The sequence below is a fragment of the Microcaecilia unicolor genome, chromosome 6 (assembly GCF_901765095.1).
Source record: "Microcaecilia unicolor chromosome 6, aMicUni1.1, whole genome shotgun sequence".
Classification (NCBI taxonomy): Eukaryota; Metazoa; Chordata; class Amphibia; order Gymnophiona; family Siphonopidae; genus Microcaecilia; species Microcaecilia unicolor.
This window is the reverse complement of record NC_044036.1, coordinates 292,923,479-292,950,568: the sequence shown is the minus strand read 5'-3', so window position 1 is coordinate 292,950,568 and position 27,090 is coordinate 292,923,479. Positions and strand designations below refer to the sequence as shown.

The window sequence follows — 27,090 nt, the reverse complement described above, 5'->3', positions numbered from 1 at the left end:
GGGGTAGGGCGCAACAGCTCTCCCAGAATCTCTGGGAGAACGGCCCGGAGGCTCTCGTTCAGAGTGGCTGCAGAAAAAGGCTGAGAGGTCGATGCAGGCGTCGACGTCAGAACCTGTTCCGGGCGAGGAGGCTGTTCCGGGCTGTCCAGAGTGGAGCGCATCGACACCTCTTGAACAGAGGGTGAGCGGTCCTCTCGGTGCCGATGCCTGCTGGGTGCCGAATCCCTCGGCGACCCAGAGCTCTCGGTGCCGACACGGGGAGGGGACCGATGTCGATGCTTCTTCGACTTCTTCCGAAGCATGTCACCGGAGCTCCCCGGCACCGACGAGGAGGACGTAGAATCCATCCGTCGCTTCCTCGGGGCCGAGACCGAAGAGGGTCGATCCCGGGGGGGCTGTACCGCAGGAGCCCTCAGGGTAGGGGGAGACCCACCCGAAGGCTCACCGCCACCAGCAGGGGAATGGACAGCCCTCACCTGCACTCCTGACGATGCACCTCCGTCCGACGACATCAGCAGACGACGTCTCGGTACCACCGACGTCGATGCAGTCGCCCGATGCCTCGGCGCCGATGCAGAGGTCCGATGCCTCGATGCAGTCGATGGAGCGGCAGCCAAGGAAGATGGTCCGGACGCTGACGACGTCGATGCACTCGATGCCTCCGGTGCCGATGTCGACGAAGAGCCCGAGAACAAAACGTTCCACTGGGCTAATCTCGCTACCTGAGTCCGCCTTTGTAACAGGGAACACAGACTGCAGTTCTGAGGGCGGTGCTGGGCCCCTAGACACTGAAGACACGCAGAGTGCCTATCAGTGAGCGAGATTACCCGGGCGCACTGGGTGCACTTCTTGAAGCCGCTGGAAGGCTTCGATGTCATGGGCGGAAAAATCACGCCGGCGAAATCAAAAGCCGAAATGGCGAAAATTGAAGCACCAAAATTTAAGGGGAGAAAAATCTCGACCGAGGCCAAACTAGGCCTACCCCGACAACGAAAGAAAACTTACGGGGCAAAAGCTGAGAAATTACGGGAAGGGCAGAAAACCCGAAAGGGTCTTCCGGAACACTTCCGGAGCGCTTCCTGAACTTTTTGTAACGAAAAAGAAGAAAAAACACGTCGAAAAGGACGCGCGAGGTCGACTCTCTGGGGCACGAACGGCGTAACACGACCGTACCGAGCGCGGACGAAAGAAGACTGGCCGGCTCGAGCCGGTTTCGGGCGGGAAGATGGCTGCGCATGCGCAGTGCGCATGGGCGCGCGAGGACTAGCAAAGGCCTTTGCTAGTAAACTTTCCGATGGAGGGGGCTGCCGAGGACGTCAACCCATCAGTGAGAACAAGCAGCCTGCTTGTCCTCGGAGAAAAGATTTTATGATCTGTGCCTAGCAGTGAGATGAGTCGATTTGAACCGTATAGATGCGGGTCTTTCTCTGGCTCAGATATAAATGGTGACAGCTGCAAGGTGCCCGAATGAGGCACCTGTATGCTCATCAATAGAATTATAAACCTGCACTAGAATGGGCCCCAATATTTTACCAAAATACTTATAAAAGTGGATCAGTCATCCAACTCATAAGTTGTTGGGGTTTTGTTTTGTTTTTTACAGCCCAAAGCACCTCGACAATTGGGGCTGACAATAAATCATTCTCTGAGGGGAAGATAGTAGGTAACAAGTTTTGAAGAGAAAGTGAGATATTGCTCTCTGTGGGTTCCATCTCAGGTGTATATAATTTAGTATAAAAAGTCAAATTCCTGCTGAATAGCCAGGTCTTCTACCAGATGTTGACTTTTAGAATCATGGATTGCCAAAGTAGTTATGCGACTGTTGCCTATGTAGTTTATGGGCTACTCTGCTAGCTTGGTTATTAAATTAATATCCTTGTTTAACAATTTAATTTCTCTGTAAAATCATTAAGCTCGAGCTCATGAAGTTGTAACCGAACTCTATGTAGAGCTTCTCTTTGAATCAGACTCCCTTTGCCCTTTTTATTGGAAGTCTCTAGGGCTAATACCTTGGCCTTTAACTCTTGTTTTTTCACCCTCTTTACTATATTAATATAGGACTGCAGGGAAATAATATGATGTCTCCCTATTGTTTTTAAGGTTTCCCATAGTATTAATGGGGTTACTTATGAATCATCATAAGACAAAAAGTCTTAACAGTTTCTTTTCCAGTTGAGATACATTAATTGGATCAATGTCTCATTCAATTGCTAGTAGTTCCGCCCTCTATCTTCTGTGTCCCCTGACAAGGTCAAGGAAATCCGTGCGTGATCTGACCAGATTCTAGTAGAAATAGTAATGAATCATTTAGCAGAATAAAATGTATAGTCCCTCTCTGTTGTATGATATGTTCTCCATAAATCTGCTAGCCCACAATGAATTAGAAAAATTTTCAAAGCCTTATCTGCTTTAGCATAGGTCACAGAAATAGCTGAATTATTGTCACGCTCGAGGTCGGTGAGCCTTGAGGCCACAATCAAGTTTACGCTACCTACCCAGCCCTAAGGCTAAGCAGGCGCTAACTGGTGGCAGGTGAGTTTTGCCCCAAGAGAGATGAGACCCTGGGGGCTGGCCAAACAGAATCAGGGCCAGGCGATGGCTCTGAAAAGAGCTCTTGGGGGCTGGCCTGACAGTCGAGGCCAGGGAATGTCCCTAAAGATTGTTCTTGGGGGCTGGCCTGATGAAGTCAGAGCCAGGTAGAAGCAGGACCAGAAGACTGAAAAACAGGACTGGAGCAGGGTTGGAGGTGAAGACTGGAACACGGCTGGAGCACTTCCCAAGACAGGGCTAGAGACCTGTTGCAAAGGCAAGCAGAAGCATTCCAGGATTCTTTATAAAAGGGACCCACACACGATGTCATCTCCAGAAGTCCCAGGATACTTCTAACACTAGCCCATTAGCAATTCAATAAATAGTATAGTTCAAAAATAATTGGTATTATAAATGCAAAATTCGAAACACTAAACCAGTACTTTACCTGATACTGTAATATATTAAATACTTATCAGTACTTGTGAAATTTTCATTACAATCTACTACATTTCTTTGAAGGGGTAAACAAACATGTGGATAAAGGTGAGCTGGTTGATATTATATATCTGGATTTTCAAAAAAGACATTTGACAAAGTACCTCATGAAAGACTTCAGAGGAAATTGGAGAGTCATGGGATAGGAGGTAGTGTTCTCTTGTGGATTAAAAACTGGTTAAAAAATAGAAAACAGTAGGGTTAAAGGGTCAGTATTCTCAATGGAAGGGTAGATAGTGGGGTTCTGCAGGAAGTCTGTGCTGGGACTGCTGTTTTTTTAAACATATTTAAAAATGTTCTGGAGATGGGAGTAACTAGTGAGGTAATTAAATTTGCTGATGACACAAAGTTGTTAAATCACAAGAGGATTGTGAAAAACTACAAGAGGACCTTATGAGACTGGGAGATTAGGCATTCAAATGGCAGATGACGTTTAATGTCAGCAACTAAAGTGATGCATGTGGGAAAGAGAAACCCAAATTATAGCTGTGTTATGCGAAGCGTCACCAACCAGGAAAGGGATCTAAGTGTCATCGTTGATGATACATTGAAACCCTCTGCTCAGTGTGTGGCGGCTAAGAAAGTAAATAGAATGTTAGGTATTAGGAAAGGAAAAAAATTGTCACGCTCAAGGTCGATGAGCCTTGAGGCCACAATCAAATTTACACTACCCACCTGGCCCTAAGGTTAGGCAGGCGCTAACTGGTGGCAGGCGTATATCCCCCCCTTCCAACAACATTATAATGCCTTTGTATCGCTCCACGGTGCAACTGCACCTCGAATACTGTGTGCAATTCTGGTCACCACATCTCAAAAGATATAGTGGAATTAGAAAAGGTACAGAACTGGAGTGCGTTACCCAGCAGTAGCGGATCGTTGCCTCCTGAACTTCAACCATAAGGGGTGAAGCCCAAGATGCACGAACTGGCTAAACACTTTTTGGCTGTAGGCAAGATTGCCCTGGCAGCAGCCTGGAAGCATCCCCAGCCACCTCCAGTGCTAGCCACAGTATTTAAGATGGACTTTCTTTACCAGATGTCTAAGCTAACAGCATTGAGCTGGCCAGATCAATAGCTTTCATAAACGTTGGGCGCCCTATACCACCTGGAGACTTCAAGCAGGAGTGGACCTTTATGCCCCATGAGACACTACTCACCCTAGACAGATTTTTGCATTTCAGCTGTAACCTTTTAGCATATTGGAAACCTTCCCTATACACCTGTCTGCATGCTAGATGGTGGGGGGGGGGGGGGGGGGGGGGCGGGGATGAGTGTCATCATTGAGATGTTATTGGTTCTAACTACATGTTATGTTTATTATGCATTATTGAAATAAACACTCATTAAAAGCTTAAGAAAAGAAAAGAAAATGATAAAGGGGATGGCACAACTTCCCTAAAGAGGAAAAGCTAAAGCATCTAGGGCCCTTCAAGTTGGAGAAAAGAGGCTGAGGGGAGTGGAATGGGTAGATGTGAATCACTCATTTACTCTTTCCAAAAATACTAGGACTAGGGGGCACGCAATGAAGCTACAAAGTAGTAAATTTAAAACAAAAATCGGAGAAAATATTTCTTCACTCAACGCATAATTGGACTCTAGAATTCATTGCCAGAGAATGTAGTAAAAACAGTTAGCGGAGTTAAAAAAAAAAAAAAAAAAAAAAAAAAACATTTGGAAAACTTCCTAAAAAAAGAGTCCATAATATAACAGAAGACATGTCATAGACTATTACTCCTTTCCCGTATATTTCCCCCCCCCCCCCCAATAACTCAATTCAATGGTAACACACGCCACTATTCAGGCATGTCTTGATAGAGAGGAGCAAGTCAAGCACAGCACAAAAATGCAGCATGAACATTAATAGCACTTATTCCCTCCATCATCATAAGAAGAAAACAAAACAAAACAAAAAAACCTCTTGCAAAACACTGGTATATCATAAGCTACTTAGGAACATAACCTTATAAGGGTATACTCTCAATCAATAAAACCTGATTATTTGTCTCTCACTGAACATAAAAAGTAGCTGTGCCAGGTAACTGAAGATCAGATGATTGTTTGGTTAATCAGCCTTTAACATGAGTAACACTTTGCCACTTAGGTCGGGCTGAGAGATGTTGGCAAAGCACCATTATTTGAGGAAGTAGAAGTAGTAGATAGAGACACTTCAGGCAAAGCCTTTCTAGATTCTTCAGGTGATCTAACTTGCTGAAGCTTCTCTTCCAAATAGGAAAATTAGGTTCTTACCTTGGTAATTTTCTTTCCTTCAGTCATAGCAGATGAAGCCATTACGTATGGGTTATGTCCATCAACCAGCAGGGGAGATAGAGAGCACTCAAACTTTCACAGTGCCCTCTTGGCCAGCTAGCTCCACTGCCTCTTCAGTATTTGAAGCTTCCAAAGCAGTATGGCAAACCGCAATGGGAATCACAAGAGCTTTCCTCACAGCGAACGATGGCCCATCACAAGGGCATGAACTCAAAGGAGGGAATGCACATCCTCCTGGAGGGAATAAACTCATCCTCCTTATTGTATAAGTGGAGGGGAACACACGCGCCTCCTGGAGGGAATCACACATCCTCCCAACACACTGGAGGGAATGAACTCATCCTCCTTATTGTATAAGTGGAGGGGAACACACGCGCCTCCTGGAGAGAATCAACACATCCTCCAAAAAAAACATCCTCCTAAATTTAAACTGAACATGAATCCTGAAGATTGTTTTCCAACTTTCTCCCAAGGAAGGAACTTCAGGAAATTAGAACAGAACCTGAAAAACAGATTCACAGCATACAGACAATCATACAGGGAGGGCTCATGGCTTCATCTGCTATGACTAAAGGAAAGAAAATTACCAAGGTAAGAACCTAATTTTCCCTTCCTTGTCATCAAGCAGATGAAGCCATTACATATTGGATGTAACAAAGCAATCCCTAGATAGGGTGGGAACAAGCCACACCACGCGCTAGCACTTGTGCACCAAAACGCGCATCCCTCCTGGCAGCCACATCCAGCCTGTAATGTCAGGCAAAGGAGAGCTTAGAAGCCCATGTTGCTGCACTGCATATCTCTTGAAGAGAGAGTGCTCCAGTTTCAGCCCAAGAGGAAGAAATCGCTCTAGTAGAATGTGCCTTAAAGGCTACAGGCGGAACCCTGCCGGCCAGCAAATAAGCTGAAAAGATAGTTTCTTTGAGCCAGCGGGCAATAGTGGCCTTAGACGCTGGAGACCCTCTGCGAGAACCGGATAGCAAAACAAACAGATGATCAGAAGTCCTGAAAGAGTTAGTAACTCGCAGATACTGCAGCAGAGGCCTGCGCACATCCAAAAGGTGCAGCTGCCCAAAAGATTCTGGAAACTCTTCCTCTGAAAGAGGGCAAGAAAATAGGCTGGTTTAAGTGAAAGGCTGAAACCACCTTAGGCATAAAGGAAGGCACGGTCCGAACCGTGACTCCGGACTCTGAAAATTGCAGAAATGGGTCTCTACAGGACAGCGCCTGGAGCTCTGACACCCGTCTCGCCGAGGTAATGGCCACCAGAAAAACGGCCTTCAGTGTCAAGTCTTTCTCCGATGCTCGCCGAAGCGGCTCAAAAGGAGATGCCTGCAGGATTTTCAAAACTAGCCCCAGGTTCCAAGCTGGACAGGGTGCTCGCACTGGAGGTCGGAGCCGAAGCACCCCTCTAAGAAACCGTGCCACATCTGGGTGAGCAGCCAAAGACACGCCTTCCACCTTACCACGAAGGGAGGCCAACGCTGCCACCTGCACCCGCAGGGAATTATAGGCCAAGCCTTTTTGTACACCTTCCTGCAAAAAGTCCAGAATTGGCGAGACAGGAGCCCGCATTGGAACAATGGCTCTGGAAGCACACCAAGACTCAAACAGGCACCAAATCCTGGCATAAGCCACGGAAGTGGACCGCTTGCGGGCTTGCAGGAGAGTGGCAATAACTTTATTGGAATAACCTTTATCCCTCAATTGCGCCCTCTCAATAGCCATGCCGTAAGACCAAAGCGGCCGGCGTCCTCCATGGCTCCCGGTCCCTGCGTCAACAGGTTCGGTACCAGAGGTAACGGCAGAGGAGCCTCCAGGAGCATCTGTCGGAGGTCTGCATACCAAGGTCTCCTTGGCCAATCCGGGGCGATGAGGACCACTTCTCCTGGGTGCAGCCGAATCCGCAAGAGCAGGCGCCCTATCAAGGGCCATGGGGGAAACACAAAGTAGACCCGGAGGCCAGGGTTGAGCCAAGGCATCCAACCCCGCCGAGCAAGGATCTCTCCGTCTGCTGAAGAAGCACGGGACTTTGGTATTGGCACTTGTCGCCATTAGATCCATCACGGGCTTGCCCCATTTGGCACAGATCTGCAGGAATACTTCGTCTGCCAGATTCCATTCTGCTGGATCGATCTGATGCCTGCTCAGATAATCGGCCTGCACATTGCTCTGACCTGCAATATGAGCTGCCGACAGACACTGAAGATGCAGCTCGGCCCAGTGGCAAATCAGTTCGGCCTGCGCGGCTAGTGCTCTGCACCTTGTTCCGCCTTGTCGATTTATATAGGCCACCGTTGTCGTGTTGTCCGACATCACTCTGACAGCCAATCCTTCCAGGGTCACTTGAAAGGCCAGAAGCGCCTGAAACACCGCTTTCAACTCTAGGCGGTTGATGGACCACTCCGACTCCTCGGGTGTCCATAGACCCTGGGCATGCTTCCCCTTGCAGTGTGCGCCCCAGCCCTTCAGGCTGGCATCTGTTACCACTAGGCACCAAACGGGGAGAGTCAGCGGCATTCCTCGCCGCAGCATGCTGTCCGAGAGCCACCACTCCATGCTGAGACGGGCCGCAGGGAGCCAAGTAAGTCTGCATTGGTAATCCTGAGAAATAGGAGACCATCTCCGGAGTAGGGAATACTGTAGAGGTCTCAGGTGCGCTCTCGCCCAGGGTACCACTTCCATCGTGGCTGTCATCGATCCCAGCAGCTGGACAATGTCCCAAGCTCGCGGGCGGGGCATCCTCAGGAGCAGACGGACCTGATTCTGAAGCTTGCACCGCCTTAGCTCGGGTAGGAACACAGCCCGAGACTGTGTCAAACCTGGCCCCCAAAAACTCGAGATTATGAAGGGGACAGGTGACTTTTGGCCATATTGACGACCCAGCCTAGAGATTGCAGTACTGAGACCACTCTGGCTGTAGCTTGTAAGCTCTCTGTTGCAGAGTCTGCTCTGATAAGCCAGTCGTCCAGGTACGGGTGAACCCTGATACCTTCTCGCCTGAGAAAAGCAGCTACTACCACCATTACCTTCGAAAAGGTTCGGGGAGCTGTGGCGAGGCCAAAAGGCAAGGCCCTGAACTGGAAATGTTTTCCCAACACCGCAAACCTCAGAAACTTCTGGTGTGGGGGCCAAATTGGTATGTGCAAGTAAGCTTCTTTCAGGTCTAGAGACGTGAGAAACTCTCCTGGCTGAACCGCCGCAATGACGGAGTGCAGGGATTCCATGTGGAAATGCCACACTCTCAGGGACTTGTTCACTTCTTTTAAGTCCAGAATAGGGCGAAAGGACCCACCTTTTCGCGGCACCACAAAGTAGATGGAGTATCGGCCGAAGCCTTGCTCGGCGGGAGGCACCGGGGTCACAGCCCCTAACTGAATCAGACCTTGTAAAGTCTCCTCCACCGCCGCCCGTTTGACGGCAGAACCGCACCGGGACTCCACAAACACGTCTCTTACTGGGGCGTTGAATTCTATTCTGTATCCATCTCTGATCAGGTCCAGAACCCACTGATCTGAGGAAATCTTGGCCCACTCCTCGACAAAGAGGGAAAGCCGTCCTCCGATGCCAGGCATCGAGGAGACAGCCGGCGCTCCATCATTGAGAGGGTCGCCCCTGAACTCCTGGTCTTGAGCCACCGGCTGCGGAACGCTTGTCCGAGCGAAAGGAGTTCCTCTGCTGACCACGGGCACGTGAAGTGAACCCAGCAGAACGCCCCGGGCGGTACCTTCTAGCTTCACTGAAGCGAGGTCTGTACGAGGAGTGGACCGCCTGGCCCTTAGAGGAAGGCCTCTGCCTATCTTCGGGCAAGCGCTGGGGTTTAGGATCACCCAGGCCTTTCACAATTTTCTCCAACTCCTCACCAAATAGGAGAAGTCCTTGAAAAGGCAACTTCACCAACCTTTGCTTAGAGGCCATGTCCGCTGCCCAGTGTCGTAGCCACAGACGACAGCGAGCCGCCACTGCTACTGCCATTTGTTTAGCCGAAGCTCTGACAAGGTCATAAAGGGCATCAGCCAGAAAGGACAAGGCCACCTCCATCCGCGGAGCCACATCCAAGAAGGGCTCCGCTCCATCTCCAGGCTGAGCCACTGCCTGTTGCAGCCAAGCTAGGCAGGCTCTCACAGCATAACAGCTGCATGCAGACGCCCGAACAGTGAGACCTGCAATTTCAAAGGACCGTTTCAACGCTGTTTCCAGCCTACGGTCTTGAACATCCTTCAGGGCAACACCTCCTTCAACAGGGAGGGCAGTTCTCTGTCACCGCAGTGACTAGGGCATCCACTGTAGGCATTTGAAAAACGAGCCATATGTCCCTCACACAGAGGGTATAACTGCCCCATAGCCCTGGAAACTCTCAAAGGTCCCTCGGGGTCAGCCCACTGAGCCGAAACAAGCTCTAGGATGGAGTCATGCAAAGGGAAGGCCCGAGCAGCTTTCTTGGTACTAGCCATCCTGGGATTACCCGAGGAGGCCATGCCACTGTCAGGATCTTCAATCGAGAGGGCCTGCAGGGTATCTGAAATAAGCGCTGGCAGCTCATCACGGTGGAAAATCCTCACCGCGGAGGGATCATCCAGATCCTGTGGTAAATCCGCACCTGACTCTGGTTCCTCAGACCAAGAACGTCTGTCAGAGTTCTCAGAATCCTCACACCCCGACCACGGGGGGGAAAAAAGGTGCACCACAATCTGAAGGGGAATTAACCCTTCTGCGCTTATCTTTAGGCCAAGCATCCGGGAAAAAAGCCTCATTGGGAAGTCCCAGGCCAGAATCCATCGGGGGGGGGGGGGGGCAATCAGAGGAGCCTCAGGCGACCCTTGAGGAAGGGCTATTTTCATCATGTATGCTTTATGCAGCAAAAGCACAAAATCCGGGGAGAAAATCTCACCCTGTGCACCCAAATCCTGTCCGGTGCTAGCCACTCCTGAAATAACCTCATCTCGAGGTGCCCCACCCGGCTCAGGTCTCTCCGTGTCCACGGAGGCCGCGCCATGCGATGTAAGCAAAATGGCGCCCGCTGCCAGCTCAGAGTGGGAAGAAACATCGCTCGCCATGCTCGGGCCGGCTCCTACGCCAATACAAGCACGATTTACAGAGCCCTGCTGCTGATTTGCGCTTGCCACAAGTGGGACAGCGCTTTACATTATCCGCAGCCATCGCCGAAAAACGGCGGTAAAATCCAAAATGGCGGTTTCTCGCCAAAATCGCCCCGATCGCGGGCCCACCCCGGAGGAGTTGGAAAACACTTTTACCTCAAAGGATCTAGTGTACAACTATGATCCTGCTGAAAATCAGGTCAAAAAACCTCTGTTCCAGCGTCTCTGTGTTTAAAAACGCGACGCGACTTTTTTTTTTTTTTTCAGCTGTGAGGAAAGCAGAGGTATTGAAGACTCCGGAGGCTCAGATGAGTGGGAAAGGCAGGGAAAGGGCAAACCTATATGCCTGCATCCACTGTTGGTGGGTAAGGACAGGGAAAGCAAGGCAATATGTCCACATCCACAGAGGTATGGGTAAGGCAGGGAAAGGGCTAACCTATGTGCCTTTAAAGTGAAGCTGCTATAGCCTCCAACACCCCGGTTAACAACTGGCAAGCCAGGAACCACCTCCTGGCAGATTTTTCTGGAGCTCGAACAAGCTGCAGCCACCCTGCTAAGTGAGATAAAGAATACTGAAGAGGCAGTGGAGCTAGCTGGCCAAGAGGGCACTGTGAAAGTTTGAGTGCTCTCTATCTCCCCTGCTGGTTGATGGACATAACCCATACGTAATGGCTTCATCTGCTTGATGACAAGGAAATAAGGGTTATGAGTTAAAAGCAGCATCAAAAGGGTGGGCTTTTAGCTTAGATTTGAAGACGGCCAGAGATGGAGCTTGACGTACCGGGGTTTTTTTTGGTAATGGTGTGAGTAGAATATTCAGTCACAAAAAGAGGGAAATCAGCATACAAAAACAACCAAACAAAAAAAAAAGCAAACACTGGGCCTTCAGGATTGGGAAAAATGTAATCCTTTATTACAATGAAGACCTGACACGGGCCGTGTTTCGGCATACAAATGCCTGCATCAGGGGTCAAAAAACTCCTATAGGTCAGCTTATGGACTAGTAAGCAAGGATGTGAAAAGAATAATCAGGAAATATTCCCCGTTGTTGAAACAACTCGTATATGGTCAGAAAAACGCCTTCAATGTCGTAAATCGCCAAAAAAACATGCCATGTTCTGAGGGGAAGGAGCCTTGTTGAAGTAGGAAGTTTAAGTGGGTGGCGAGGTCCGTAATGAATTGAGCTGGGGCATTTTTCATTAGATAATTGGGGCATGGGTCCAGGTGGCAGAGCGATTTGGAAAGTTTGGATAGTGCTGTGGAGATTTCCTTAGTGGGGAGGGGGGTGAAGTTTGTCCAGGAGCGGTCTGCCAGGATCTCTTCTGAGTCTGGGTCCAGTTCGTCGAGGAAGGTATCAATATTTGCGTCGTCATGTGGAATTGTATTGCATAGATTAATGATTTTGTCATTGAAGTATTTGGCCAGTTGGTCGGCGGATGGGCAGTTTGAGGGTGAAGTGGGTACTGGATTGGTGTTGAGAAGGTTCTTTATATGATTTGGTATTGTTTTTTTTATGTCTGTTCCGGTGGCAGTGATTTGTTTTGTGTAGTAAGTTCTTTTGGCTCGTTTAATGTTATTTTTGTATTTCTTTTGCGTTTGTTTCCACGCATTTAGGGTAAGCTCATCTTTTGATTTGCTCTAAGTTTGTTCAAGTTTCCTGGTTTGTTTTTTTTAGCTTATTTAGTTCCTCGTTGAACCATGGTGAGGGTTTTTTCTTTCTGCGTAAAGTTTTGGAGTGTAGTGGGGCGATTTCATCCAGAATAAGTTTGCATCTGTGGACCCATTTTGTGAGAAAGTGGATTGAGTTTGGGTCCCTCTGCCAGACACAGACACCTGACATAAGAGGGAGAGGGAATTAAGAGGGAAAGGGAGAGTGTACATATATAGTAACATAACAGAGTAGATGGCAGATAAAAGACCAAGGGAGCAGAATTTAACCACCACTAAATGCTCACCTACAACCTTGCCTCCCCCTCCTCCAACACCCATTGTTGACGTAGCAAGTCCACCTGGTAAATCAAATCAGTCAGTAATTGGGAAATAATGGCTTAGCATTTGGCTTTGATTTAGTAAACACACTAATTCCCTTTAAACTTGTATTCATTGACATTTTGAGGTCCTTTTCTTTATGTGCAGTGTATACAGATATTGTAATACTGTGCACGTGGGGCTTTGTTATTATTTTGTTACTGGCTCTTGACTGTAATGATTGGAATTTCCACCCTAACAGAATAAATTGAATTACTTGCCTGCATCTTATTCCTCCCCCCATACATAACATATATGGATATGTCATGTGAGTCGTCATGTTGAGAACTCACAACCTAGTGCTGAAAAGTTTGAAGCTGTAGCTATACAATTCACAGATGAGAGAAGGCTACTTCTATGAATCTTTCACAGAAAAATTACAGCCTGCTGCAGCTGATGCTCCATGCAGTCACTCAGCTATTCGATTCTGAATAATAGCAAATAGTAGCACATTCCCCCACCTGATGGAAATGACTGAACCCTACAAGCCTCGTGGTCCAGTATCCCATAGCATTCCTGCATCACCACTCACCATATGGGGTTCCCGGTCCAAACTCATTGGCTGCTTCCATCATGTACTGGGCCAATAGCTCTGCATTAGTGGTCCGAGCTGGCATCTTCCGGTCCAGTTTCTCATATAAGAATTCTTCTACCCGAGCACCTGGAGGACAGCAAAGAGATTCAAAAGTCTTACCAGTGACCAGCATGGCACAGAGAGCACTTAATGACACTAGACCCCCAAAACATCCCAGCGACAGCAGCAGAACATGCTCTTGAAGAATCTACAAACTGTAAGAGCAGTCACACCAAGACTCTCGCTCCCCAGGAGCTCAACCTGCTCATAACATGCCAGCAAGCTCTACTCCTCACCCAAATCTAAGAGCTCAAGCAAGGTGTTCAGCATGACAGTTACAGCAGTGCCCTTACTCGGGTTAGGCTGAAGTAAAACCTCTGTCTGATGTAAGATCTTCTCAGTCCAGTTCTTGGTGCTGTCTGCTCTGGCCAATAAGTTCTCATAATGGGCATCTAGTTCAGTCTTCTCAGCCTGCCCCAACTTCTCCTCCGTGAACTACAATAAATAAACCAAAGCCCATGTGAAAAACTGAAGGCTCCCCCGGAGAGGCGGAGGTATTATGGGCTTGCATGGTACAATGGAGCACAAGTCAGTTTGGATGGGAAGGAAGAACACAAAAAGATCTAACAGCAGGACAGGGTGCAGAAACCAGCACCTGGCCCATGTGCCAAGAACTAGCTTAGTCCTCATCCACTAATTGTGCCACACTACATGCATAAGTATACCAACCGCTGCTATTCCTGCCACACTACATATATACACCAACAGCTGATGACAATAACATATCCATTAATAAGGTTTTTCTTGAAATGGCACCATCATGGGTCTCCAACAATTAGTCAGAAACAGCCAATGGGCCAGTTGGTCTAAATAACAGAGGAGACAGGATGCTGATGCAAATAGTGTAGTTTTGTAAGAAAAAAAAAAAAAAAAAAAAAAGACATGGCAAGATACAGAAATTAAACATTATATGAAAAGTTAATTTTATAAACATATATAAGTGAAGAAAGTTAATATGAGAAAGTTGAAAAGCATGAAAGTTTGTCAATGTTAATGCAGATGGTGGGAAATGCCAAGGAGAAAATACAGAATATTGTAAGAGCCTCGTTGCACAAAAACAGACTTAATACAATCTTCACAGCTTCTTTCACCATTTTTCTATTTCTTTCATTGCTCACCTCATGTTAAGCATACCACCTGACCATCTTTCTGCTCTCTCTCACATTCAGTTCAATTTTTATCTAATATTACAATACCAAATGGCATCCAGGGTTAATGCCTTGATTAGATTAAAGTAAATGGTATAGTCTCATTACTGACTTTTTAAAAACAAAGTGATCTGCCATATGACAAGTGTATGACTTCACACTTCTCAATTTAATTTTTAGACCAATTTTTCATTAGAAGAAGAAATTAGGTCTTGCATGATAAAAGTTCTCTTTCCATTAGTCCTTCCCATTATTCCAGAACCTGTGCGATAGTTGTGTTCATCAACCAGCAGGTGGAAACAGAAGACTGAAAACTGAGCCGATCCCTCTCTTGAAATCCAGTCCACCTCCTCAGTATTTATGTAGGCAAGCAGTAATAAAATTGAGAACAAACAACAACCTTAAAACAACTCACTAACCAGACAAGAAAACGTGTAGACCTCATCTCTGGACAACTCGAAGAGAACAAGAAATATGCAGGAAGCACCATGCAAGGTAAGTGTTATCTGATCCATTACTCTGAACTGACTAAACATCTCAGAAACCTTGGCCAAGCCTCTGGAATACTGGGAAGAACCAACAAAGAAAATACTCCGGCAAGACCTGAATTTCTCCTTCCATTATGTAGCTTCCCACTATTCCAGAAATTGTGGGATATTTAAAAGCAATCCCTAGAGTGAGTAGGATCCTGGTGCCACTGCCGCCCCAAGGACCAAAACCACAAAACTGGCTTTCGAGCATGCTGCAATGTCCACTCTGTAGTGCTTGGTAGACAGCCTCGACTACGTCACCGCCTTGCAAATATCCGCCAGAGACAATAAGGTAGTCTCCACCCAGGATGTCATCGAATGCCTCATAGAATGAGCCCTCAAGGCCTGAGGAGCCTACTTCCCCACAAACAAGTGGACACCACAGTTTCCTTCAGTCATCTAGCAATTGTGGGCTTGGAAACCATGAGGCCAAGCCTTTGTTTACTAAAAAGCACAAACATGTCTGATTTGCAAATCTCATTTGTGACTTCCAGATATCTAGTGAGGACTCTACACAGAGAAACTTCAAAGACGACAACTGAGCCTCCTCATCCTCTCTGCGAAAGGATGGAAGCTCCACAGATTGGCTGGCTGGTTGAGATGAAATGCCGATACCACTTTCAAAAGACGGGAAGGAATCATGTACAGGGAGACTCCTGCCTCTGAAAAGCAGAGAAAAAGATCCCAACTTGAAGCTCTGAAACCCTACATGCCGACATAACAGCCACCAAGAATGCCATCTTTTACATAAGATCTTTTAAGGAGGCCTTCCGGAGTGGGTCACAAGGAAATGTTTGAAGAGCCCGAAGGACATATTAAGGTTCCACTCTGGACACTGCCTATGAAAAAGGCTGCAAGTGGCCCACTCCCCACAAGAAATCGAACATCCAGGTGAGCCGCAAGAGATGTCTTCTGTAGTCAGCCCTTGAAACAGGCAGAAGCCACAGCCTGAACCTTTAGAAAGCCCAACACCAATCCTTTCTGAAGGCATGCATCAGTGGTGTAGCCAAGGGTGGGTCTGGGTCACTTTGGGCTTAGGCCCACCCAGTAGCAGCACACCTATGATGTGGCTGGCAGGGATCCCCGAGCCCACCAGCTGAAAACTCCCAACAACAAGTGTCCCTCCTGCATACCTTGTAAATAACAGATCTTCGCCTGCAGAGAGCAGAGACTGATACATACTGCTCGCACCGGCCCCAAAGCCTTCTCTGTGATGTATTCCCGCCTATGCAGAAACAGGAAGTTGTTTCAGAGGGAAGGCTTTGGGGCCAACATGCAGTGTGTATTAGTTGCTGTTCTCTGCCACTGACAATTTGCTATTTAAAAGGTATGCGGGGGAGGGGGATGTTTGCAAGATCATATGGCATGCAGGCGAGAGAGGGAGAGACCACTTGTGGAAAAGGGCGGAGTTCTGCCCACCCATCTTGGGCACAGGCCCACCCAAAATTGGGTGTCTGGCTACGCCTCTGGCATGCATAAACAAATGCAAATCTGAGCAGAGAAGGGAGAAAGTCCATGTTCAAAACACTAGCCTTCGAATGTCCTCTATACCTTTGGATATGCCATGGATATAAAGTGTTTCCGAGCCTTAAGCAAGATAGCAGTAACTGAATCAGAATAATCTTTTCATCTCAACTGAGCCCTTTCAATGGCCAAGCCATAAGACCAAAGGGGCAGGGATCCTCCATGAGCACCGGATCTTGCTTCAGTAGGTTGTGTACTGCAGAAGATGTAGAGGATGCCTGTCCAGCAGTTCAATCAGGTCTGCATACCACAGCCTCTGGTACCACAGGCCAACCTGGTGTTATGAGAATTATTTGACCTCGGTTAAATGCGAACCTTTTCAAACCCATTGCCTACCATGGGCCAAGGAAGGAAGACATGCAGTAGATGTTATCTCCAGCTGGGGTATTAATCCCCATCAATCCCAGTTCTTTCCAATGGCTGCAGAAATTGGGCACTTTGACATTTCTATTCATTGCCATCAATCCACTATCAGCTAAAAATCCTGGCTGGATAGCTCCCATTCTCCTGGGTCTAAGGAGTCCCTGCTGAGAAAGTCAGGACCCAGTATGTGAGCTGTTGACAAGCAGAGGATTTTTCTCCACTCAACTCGTGAGGTAGGCTGCCACAACCACTGAATGGCTATTGGTCCCCCTTTGCTTGATGTAAGTTACTGCCATCGTACTGTTGGAACAAACTTAGACCGAGGCCCCGCCAGAAATGGAGTGAAGTCGCATAAGGCATTCTGTACCACCCTGAGCTTCAAGCGATTTATTGACCACCGAGTCTCCTGGTCCGTTCAGGTGCCCTGTGACAGAAGGAACTTGTGATAAGCTCCCCAAATCAACTTGCTGGCACCCCATTGTCACCATCTCCCATTGTATCAGAAAGGGAGCTCCAACGGTCAAATTCCTGGGCGACACCCACAACTGCATACTATGTCTGGCAACCAGCATGCAAGGAAGATGGTCGTACTTCTGCAACACTAGAGACCAGCAGCTGAGAAGAGATTCCTGTAATGGTCACAAATGAGCCCCTGCCCAGGGCACCACTTCCATTGCCACCATTATTGACCCCAGAACCTGTACGTAGTCCCAGACCCTGGGCCTGCCTTAACTAAGACAAATCTGAACCACCTTAGACCTCCTGTGTTCTGTGAGGAAGATCCTCTCCCTTGCTGTGTCAAATAGAACGCCCAAATATTCCAGCATCTGCAATGGATTTAGTCTACTCTTCTTAAAATTAATCATCTAAACAGACTGCAGAGGACAGACAACATTGTAAGTCATCACCGCACTGTCCAAATAGGATGAATCATGAACGAGCAAGTCAGTCAGTCAGTCATCAAGACACAGGTGAACTCAGATTCCCTGGTGCTGAAAGACTACCATAACCTTGGTAAACATTCTTGGTGCTGTGACAAGACGAAAGGGCAAAGCCCTGAACTGGAAGTGACAGCCCAGCATCACAAAATGTAGAAGCCTCTGATGTGGTAGCCATATGGTATATGCAAGTATGCCTCATCAAGAAAGAAGGTGGTGAAAAATTCTTCCACTTGAACCGAGGCTATAAAAAAAAAACCAAACACTTAGTGTTTCCATGTGAAAGCGGAATACTCAGGCAGCGGTTTAGACTTTTGAGATACAAGACTAATGAAAGGTACCTTCCTTCTTTGGGACAAGAAAGTAGACAGAATAACTGCCTGGGCCCTGTTTGGCATGGGGAATAGCCCGGAGCAGCAGCAAGGAATTTATGGTGGCCTGAACCTCGACCACCTTTGTTCCCTTTTGACAAGCAGACTGCAAGAAGAGAGGAGTGACTGGGTGAGAGAACTCCCAACTTGTAACCTTCTGTAAGAATATCCAGAACCCATTGATCTGAGGTGAGATTTTGGCCCACTTCTCCTGAAACTCCTGAAGATGTCCTCCCACTGGAGGAAGAGAAGTGAAGTGGACTACCCTCACATCATTGCAAAGCTCTGGAAGCATTGGGCGCTCTCGCTGACAGAGAGGCCTTCCTATCTGCAAGAAAAAGAAGATTGGTGTGCCGGAAAGTTGGACTTCTGACCATATTGCTGATACCCAGGCTAGCACCATCTGCTGTCTCGAAATTGAGATAACGAGCCCCCTGAAGAACAAAGGCTTTCAGCTTATCCTTGGCAACCACTGTGACTTAATTCCCCCCCAGTTCTTTCACCAAATTACTGCGATCTCCAAATAATCACTTGTCTCAAAAGGGCAGTTTAACTAGATGTGATTCCGATGCTGCATTCCTGCCCAATGTCGCAACCAAGAGTTGACATGACAACCAAAAGATATACTGCAAGCTATAACCCATAACACGTCATAAACAGCATCCACCAAGTACGCTAAATCCGCTACCAGCTGGGTATTATGGCACCTATCTTGTGTTGCTGACTGCAGATGCCACTTCAGGCATGCTCTTACCACGAACAAGCTGCACACTGTGCTTGAAGGCCCAACGAGGCCACTTCAAAGGCTTGTTTCAGCGAGTCTTAGCTTCCTATCCTGTAGGTCTTTTAGGGTAATGCCCCCCTCCACCAGTAAGGTGGTCTTCTTAGTCACTGCTCTAACAAGGGAGTCCATCCTCAGAAGTTGCAATTTATCTTTCTTCTCTAGAACAAAGGGTAGAGGTGAACCATGGCTCTTCCCACTCTCAGCCTAGTGTTCGGCAAGACCTAGTCTGCTGTAATCAGGTCCTGAATGTCTGGATACATCAAGAAGGCCTTAGAAGGACCTCTAAGCTCTCTCACAAATCGATGAAGATGGAACTCCCGACACTGAAGAACGCTCAATGAAAAGCACTGCCACTGCCTCTTATTTCCGAGTACCGAGCTCCTCTAAGAAACAACCTCAGTGCTTTTGGATAATTCCCCTCTTCAGGAGGGAGCTCTCCCTCCTTTAACTATAGCTCCTCTGAATAGACTGAGGCTATATCAGATAAGGAGGGAAAAGCAGAGACAGATAGAGAGGCAGCTAAATGAGAAACTGAAGCACCTTGCAACAACTGACTGTCCCGAACAGTAACAGGCCTGGTGTAAGAGCAGTATAAATGTCATAGACAAAAGATCCCAATACAGCTGAATGCTCTGTCGAGCCCTGAAACTGTAAAGGCTGTGCTCCTTGTTTGAACGAGTTTAGTTGCACAGGGACAGAATCCACCTATCCCCACAAGAATTATGGTACTTTAAAAAAATTTCTGGTCAGCTCTGTCTCTGGGTTTGAGCCGCAGCACTGCAGGCAACGAAGGAAAAGTTCAAACTTGGAACACTCTGGTGCACACATGTAAGACTGGTCCCTGATTCATGGCGCTGTGTGCCGAGAGGTTGCCACATGCACGCGCCAGTAGGTCAGGTGACCTCTGATGCTCATGCCTGTGTGTCAGAGCTGAGGCCTGCGCATCGGCCCAGGAACACAGATGATTAATGGAAGACTTTTTGCATCTGCACTGTTAAGGCAAGGAGGAGGCGACAGCACTCGAACTTGAGGTTGGCGCAGGTGCAGCTTGACAACTATCCCACAGGCTCTGGAACAGTGGGAACCTACATAACGGAATTAACTTTTGGACTAATTGTACTTTAGACAAATTGTATCCAACATCACCATCACAGAGATGAAGGCCTCCAAGAGTTAGGACAGCATTCCCTTGAGTCATTAACCCACTCCCAAGAGAAAAATCAACTTCTTGAAATGAGACCGGACAAAATTGGTCTTTAAGAAGTCAAAGTAGTAATAGTAGAGTCCCATCATATCCTTCTGCCTTTCTCTCACATGTCGTATTTCTCTCTCTAGTGTATAAGATTTTTCTACATATATAAATGCTATGTTAAAGATCAAGAAACAAGTTGTGGGTGAAACTTCTCATTGGACTGTTTAGAATTTTGCTATATTGTCTTGTTTTATGTACACCCAAACAGGTTTACTATTACCTTCATGCCCAACAGTGCCAGGACTTTCAGGAACCAGTCTGGGATAGGAGGTTCAATAACACACTGGATATCCACACATTTATCCACTCCTCCATGTGCAACTTTCTTCAAATCAGTCACCTTACTTTCTAATTCTTCCTAGTTTCTTACTCATCTATACGTTACAACTTTGCCTTACCCTTCACTACCAATTATAATGTTCTATTACGTATTGTGTTGACATTGTAAGTAGTAGCTCATGTTTGATCTATTCTTACTGTACACCGCCTTGAGTGAACTCCTTCAAAAAGGTGGTAAATAAATCCTAATAAATAAAAATATAGATGTGACATCAGGGACCTCAAGGCTTAGCTGGATAAAGGACATCCTATATCCATCAATGGCAAATATTTCCCTTCTAACAAGCTTCAAAACAATTCATCCTCTTTGTCCTGATATATAGCTGGAGGGAAGGGGTGGTATACAAATCGTTTTTTTCTTTAAGATGAGGGAAAAAGACCCCCCCCCACCAACAAACACGTACACCCCCCCCCCTTCCTGTTGTCTCCAGGGATCTTTCTGTGCCCACAAGTAAGCACTTCTCTACTCCCAGATCCAGTTCGCAGACAGGCTGCTATATTGCTGAATTATGCAGTGCACTGATAAGTGGCAGCTGCTACTGCATATGCCAAGACCATGAGTTGCTTCCTGGATATGAATAATTCACAGAGTTTTGTTATTTGTACTGGCAATTACTATTTAAAAAAAAAAAAAAAAAAAAAAAAGACTGCCAGAGCACTAGGTAAAGCTTAAGTCTTTAGGTGTGTTTAACTCTATTTATCAAAGCAAGCTATGAGATAACTCTCAGGGTGAGGGTGGACTATGGGTGGGGGGGGGGGGGGGCTATCAGCTTTATTAAGAATCACTCAGGTTGCTGATTCACCTAGCTTGATGAAATAATTCCCCGATTTATTTTGTCTTGCTAGAAATATACTCTGCTGTGCTAGGCAGAGCCGTACCTGTATCCCTCAATACCTCTCTCTTTGTACACACGGCTGTGTAGCCAAACTCAAATACTCTGTTTAAAATTTTCAAATCAAATAATTCCCCAAGACGGAGTTCTTCTAACACAGATGCTACTCTAAGAAAGGGTTATATCTAGCACACTAATGTTTAACACCAGACAAGACATCCAGCATCCCCCAGATAATAAAGCAGAAGGGATGGGAGAGGTGCAAGTCACTGAGCAGAAGATAAACTTAGTAACAAGCAGCAAGAACAGCAGCCTGAGGCTGGTGTGCCATCCTAGAGAGTTTACCAGCACCCAACAATCATGGAATACATCTACAGTCTTTTCTGGATCGGTCAAGCCTGCCTATAGTATTTATTGCGACACTTATCATTAGAGTCTAAAGCAGATTACAAAAAAAAAAAAAAAAAAAAAATCTACTTGATACACATCAAAATTATATAGTGCACACTAGATTAAAAAAAAAAACACCTTTTGTAAATAAATATTAACCTATGTGTGTAAAAAATGTTACTAGTTAAATGCATATAATTAAAACACCTCTACTAGAGTAGTAATCTATCCAAATCCTGTTCCTGGGAAAAACAGAGCTGCTATTGGAGAGGGAGCCTCCTAGACAGACCATTAACCACTTTCTCATATTCTGGCAGCAAATCATTTTAAACACTCATTGGGTTGTGCTTTCTGCTCTCCTCACTTTCAACATCTGCACAAACTTCCCTGATGTCCTTCTACTAGGAGATATCAACCTACACCTAGAAAAAAAAAAAGGCACGATACCAACACACTAGAACTTTAACAGATTTTCTGAACCAATGGGACTTCACAACAGCACTAGGGGGCATGCGATGAAACTACAGTTAAAACAAATCGGAGCAAATTCTTCTTCACCCAACACATAATTAAACTTGAATTCGTTGCCGGAGAACATGGTGGAGGCGGTTAGCTTGGCAGAGTTTAAAAAGGGGTTAGACGGTTTCCTAAAGGACAAGTCCATAAACCACTACTAAATGGACTTGGGAAAAATCCACAATTCCAGGAACAACATCTATAGAATGTCTGTACGTTTGGGAAGCTTGCCAAGTGCCCTTGGCCTGGATTGGCCGCTGTCGTGGACAGGATGCTGGGCTCGATGGACTCTTGGTCTTTTCCCAGTGTGGCATTACTTATGTACACAAGCTACTTCATTCCATGATAAAAGGCCAGCAATTAGGCAAACTAGCCCACAAATTCTCAGCAAATAACCACCACATAATAGAAAAATCACCACTGGGACGAAGTACCATAGAAAACTCACATTCACACTACAATGGAAAGAGAACAGCAAAAACAGAAAATCACAAATTGTCATACACTTCCACAACAAGAGGAAAGGTGGATAACCACAAATTCTGGACAACAGCGCTGAATGAGCAAACATACATACCACCCAAACACCCATTTCATGAGAAACTGGGATGAACTAAGCAAAGATATACACCATGAATGTTACCATATATGTATGCTCCTTAATGCAATACCAATTGTAATTCTGTTACCCGGAAATGGCAACCGCCATTACGGCAAATGTAAGCCACACTGAGCCTGCAAATAGGTAGGAAAACGTGGGATACAAATGCTACAAATAAACAAAATACCACCACTCAAAATGAAAACAAGAAGAAAAACAACCATACCCCCTGGTTCAACAACAAGTTACTGAAAATGAAGAAACTAACTAGAGAGAAAATGGCCCAAAAACAAAATCAGAACAAAAACATATGGAGGAAGACCATAAGAAACAAGAAAGCAAAACAATACAGCATATGTGAACCCAGAACAGAACACACACACACAAAAAAAAAAATTATACAACCTCAAGAATAATCTACTGAACACCCAAATGAGACACCACCAACTGCAGACAAGTTTGCACAATACTCAAGAGCAAAAAAAAACAAAACAAAACAAAAAACAGTAAAAAAGATCAGATCTTACTGCAACACAAATATCCCTCAGACTTCCTACACGAATGTGAAACCAACAATGAGCATACCAAGGCAGACAGAATCTGGTCCTCCTTCAAGACACCCACAACCAACTCAGTTAAAATGTTACTGACAAAATACACACACGCAAATTGCCTACTAAACAGATGCCCCCAACTACATGATGAAAAATCCACCAGACTGGTTCACTGAATGCTTTACTGATCACATAAAACACATGCTCTGAAAAGGCCATTTCCCATCCGACAAGGGCAGCATTATACTCACTCCAATCCTTAAAAACACCACCAGTAAGATCAACAAACTCAGAAATTATAGACCAGTGACTTCAATACCACTATTGACTAAAACAATGGAGGGTCTAGTAATGCAACAATTAATGTACTACTTGATACATTTCTCACAATCAGGATTTAGACCAGTATACAGCACCGAAACTGTCATAACCAATCTGATAACAAAATTCAGAAGACTAATATGCCAAGGACAAAACATCCTACAATTTGATATGTCCAGTGCCTTCGATTTAGATGACCATACAACACTGATGACCCTACTCGACTACAAGGGAATCAGTGGATAAGCGGCAGCATGGCTTAATAGCTTTTTAAGGACTAGATCCTACATTGTAAAGATATCCAATGAACTCTTGGCTTCCTGGATCCCTGACTGCGGGGTACCACAAGGCTCTCCAATATTGTTCAGTGTAATGATGGTACCACCCGGCAAAAAAAAAAAAAAAAAAAAAAAAAAAAATCAGATCAGGATTGAATCCATTGATATATATGTCGACGATATCACTATCTACATACCTTTCAAAAACATCATAGAAATATTGGATAAGATTAAAAAAGGTCTGGATCTTATGGAAGAATGGGCTATAATCTTCAAACTCAAACTAAATAAAGGTAAAACCAAATTCCTATTCTATCCAGTACACACAGCCCCACTTTCTACCAAAATTTCACAATCAACCAACAAAATGTTCCAAATTGAAAAACTAAAAATTCTAGGAATCATTCTTGATGAACATCTTACTCTAGAAAGCCAAGTATTAGCAATCACATCAAAGAGTTTCAGAAATCTATGGAAACACATTCTTTCCCAATCATTTTGCCTATTAATACAATTGCCGATACTGTCCCAACTAGACTATTGCAATGCAACATATGTAGGATACAAGGAAAAACACACTAAAATTGTTGCACACCGTTCAAAACACAGCAGCAAGACTGGTATTAAAAAAAAAAAATATATATATATATATATATATATATATATATATATATATATATATATATATATATATATATATATATATATGACAGAGCCAACACCACACTACACTTGCTCCCAATCAAGGCACGATTATTTTTCAAACCAAACGCTATAATTTTCAAAATACCATTTGGCATGTCTCCAGACTACATGCTAGACCTGATTGAACTATCCCCAAGAAACGCTAACCCAGGAACCAGAAGTTACTTCCTACTTCACCTACCAAACAGCAGAAACATTACAAATCCATCTACAACGCTGGATTTAGCTATCTGGGATCCAAATGGTGGAACTCAATACCCAAGATCAGAAACTATCTCCAGTTCAGAAAAGAACTAAAGACCTACCTTTTCAAGAAATTCTGTGGCTAACCACAAGCAATACCGATGTTCCACACCATTTTGCAATCATAATGTACCAATGTAACACCATCTAACCGAAGATGGTAAGCCACATACAACACTAATATCAATAATTGTAAACTGTAAGCCACTTCGAAACTTGCTTTTGGATAATAGTGGGATACAAAAATGAATAAATAAAATAAATCCAAAGCCCTCTTAAATTGTTACTGTTTCAGCCATTGCCTCCAATGCCATGGAAGACATCCTGTGTTTCTACATTTACATTAATTGGAAACCACCCATCCCCACACTCAAACAACCCACAACACTTCCTGATATTTCTCTTGAGCCATGCGTATCAATCATTCAGTGGCTGTAGTCCAATTCACCCAGCTCAGAAAGCACACAACCCTTGGGTGGCGCAGTCCAATGACATCCTCAGGAGAGTCTACCCACACTGGGAAGCTCTGGTCTACTCCCTTGCAGATTCACATCATAAGCCTTTGTTGCACAACATCTTTTCACCTGAAACAGTTAATATGGCATGTACACTATAATCTCCTTATTCAGATACCTGAATACCTCTCACATCTCCAGTGTCATTTCTCTAAAGTATATTTCCACATCTTGTCTCACAGGGCTTTTGCTAACAACTTCTCTGGATATAACAAATAGATGGTTACTCTGTCTAATACAGGATTTTGGTATAAGTATCACAATATAGTAGTTACAATGTAACTCAACCTGCTGATTTGGTCTTAATGTAGCAAGCTCTACATTAAGGGGGGGGGGGGGGGGGAAGAGAAAGAACCCACAGCTCTAGCTAAATAAGCTATGGGATCCTGTATTTACTGCTTTTCTTCCCATCTGAGAAACAGCAGCAAAGGCATCACACCTCAAAATGAGCTTCTAACAGAAGTAAAGCCAGGAGTACTGTAGGTGTCTCCTCTGTTCAGCGCCATTTTAGATAAGTCTTCAAAATGGGAATACAAATGTCCTTCTAAAGATATGCAGAGCCTGTTTTACAATACCAGAGCTGAACGTATAAGCCTATAGCAAAATTAACCTCTCTGCCCACCCCCCACTAAAACATCTAAAATCTGTCATAAATGTACAGGAGATAAACAGCATTACCAGAGACTTAGAGGCATATAAGAGCAGGTTCAGGGCGATCCAGAGGACCAACCCCTTCTTGTTGGTGCACCCGAGGCATCACATTCAACAATGAAAAGGTAAGACCCCTCAAAAACACACCTCCACTCCTCCCCCAGTACTTGCCCCATAAAGCTGCTGCAGGCACATACCCACTGTGACCAGGTGGAAAGCCATACTATAACTCACCTCTCCATGCCTGCACTCACGAACAAAATGTAAGCCACCAATGATTGTCTGTACATGAAAATCTGTGAGAGGCAATCACACAGGGTATGCCGAGACATCATTTCATAGGCCATACAATGACATTAGGGTGGTACTGTCCCCCATGTGCCAGGCATATGATCCCAAGTCACCATTCCTGTATTATCCACTGAAATGGGTTGATACCATGGCCATTACTAACACTGCACTGCCTAACAGGCTCTGCATGGGTGGGACCGCTAATGTCATGGTGTTATATGAAGAGGTGCACCTTTGATCATATGGGGCAGATGTGGGAAATGCCTTCCCAGCATTAGAAGCAGAAGAAGCTACGGCCCAGAGGAGGGGATGCCCAGATTCTTAGCTCAGGGAGTTCCACATGTCAGGAGAAAGCATAGATCATTTTCCCCAGAGGGATGGCGGCACGGTAAAAACTACGATTCCCAGCAACCCTTGAGGAAGTCTTACAACAGAATCAAAGACTTCCTATCCCAGCAGCCCCCAGTGGAGCCCAAGGGAAAGGCAGGTAAAGGTGAAACCCAAGACACAGAGGGTAGGCCAGGAATGGAGCGGGAGCCTCTAAGCAGAGCTAATCAGGGGGAGGATCAGCTGGGGAATGGGTGGGGCAAGGAGCCCATGAAATGGAAGGGGGAAGAAAAGGAGGAAGAAGTGAGGCAAGAGGAGCCGATGGAGATTGCAGCCCTGGCAAGATCCACAAGTAAAAGGTTCAGACAGCAGATAACCACTTGGTAAACAAGGGAAGGCAGTGGCTATTGTGGAGGAGCCACAGGGTCAAGTGGGAGGAAGCCCGGAGATAGAGCTGGTCAGAGAAGGGAGGGGACCCCTGGGAGCTCTCTGCCTCTGAACTGCGGATGGGATTTCTAAACTGCTTGTTTGAAAGTGCTTGTTTTTCTTTGTAGAACGTTT

At 45.8% G+C, this 27,090-nt stretch overlaps 1 protein-coding gene across 3 annotated transcripts in view; it reads right to left on the bottom strand.

Moving 5' to 3' along the window:
* The window catches only part of SH3GLB2 (SH3 domain containing GRB2 like, endophilin B2), a 90,849-nt gene that overhangs the window by 57,372 nt on the left and 6,387 nt on the right, over window positions 1–27,090 (bottom strand). For all 3 annotated transcript variants that reach the window (XM_030207872.1, XM_030207874.1, XM_030207873.1), the window contains exons 2-3: window positions 13,349–13,490; window positions 12,954–13,082 (exon numbers count right to left, since the gene is read on the bottom strand). In XM_030207872.1, the coding sequence (XP_030063732.1) occupies window positions 12,954–13,082; window positions 13,349–13,490 (271 nt within the window). The remainder of the gene's footprint in view (window positions 1–12,953; window positions 13,083–13,348; window positions 13,491–27,090) is intronic.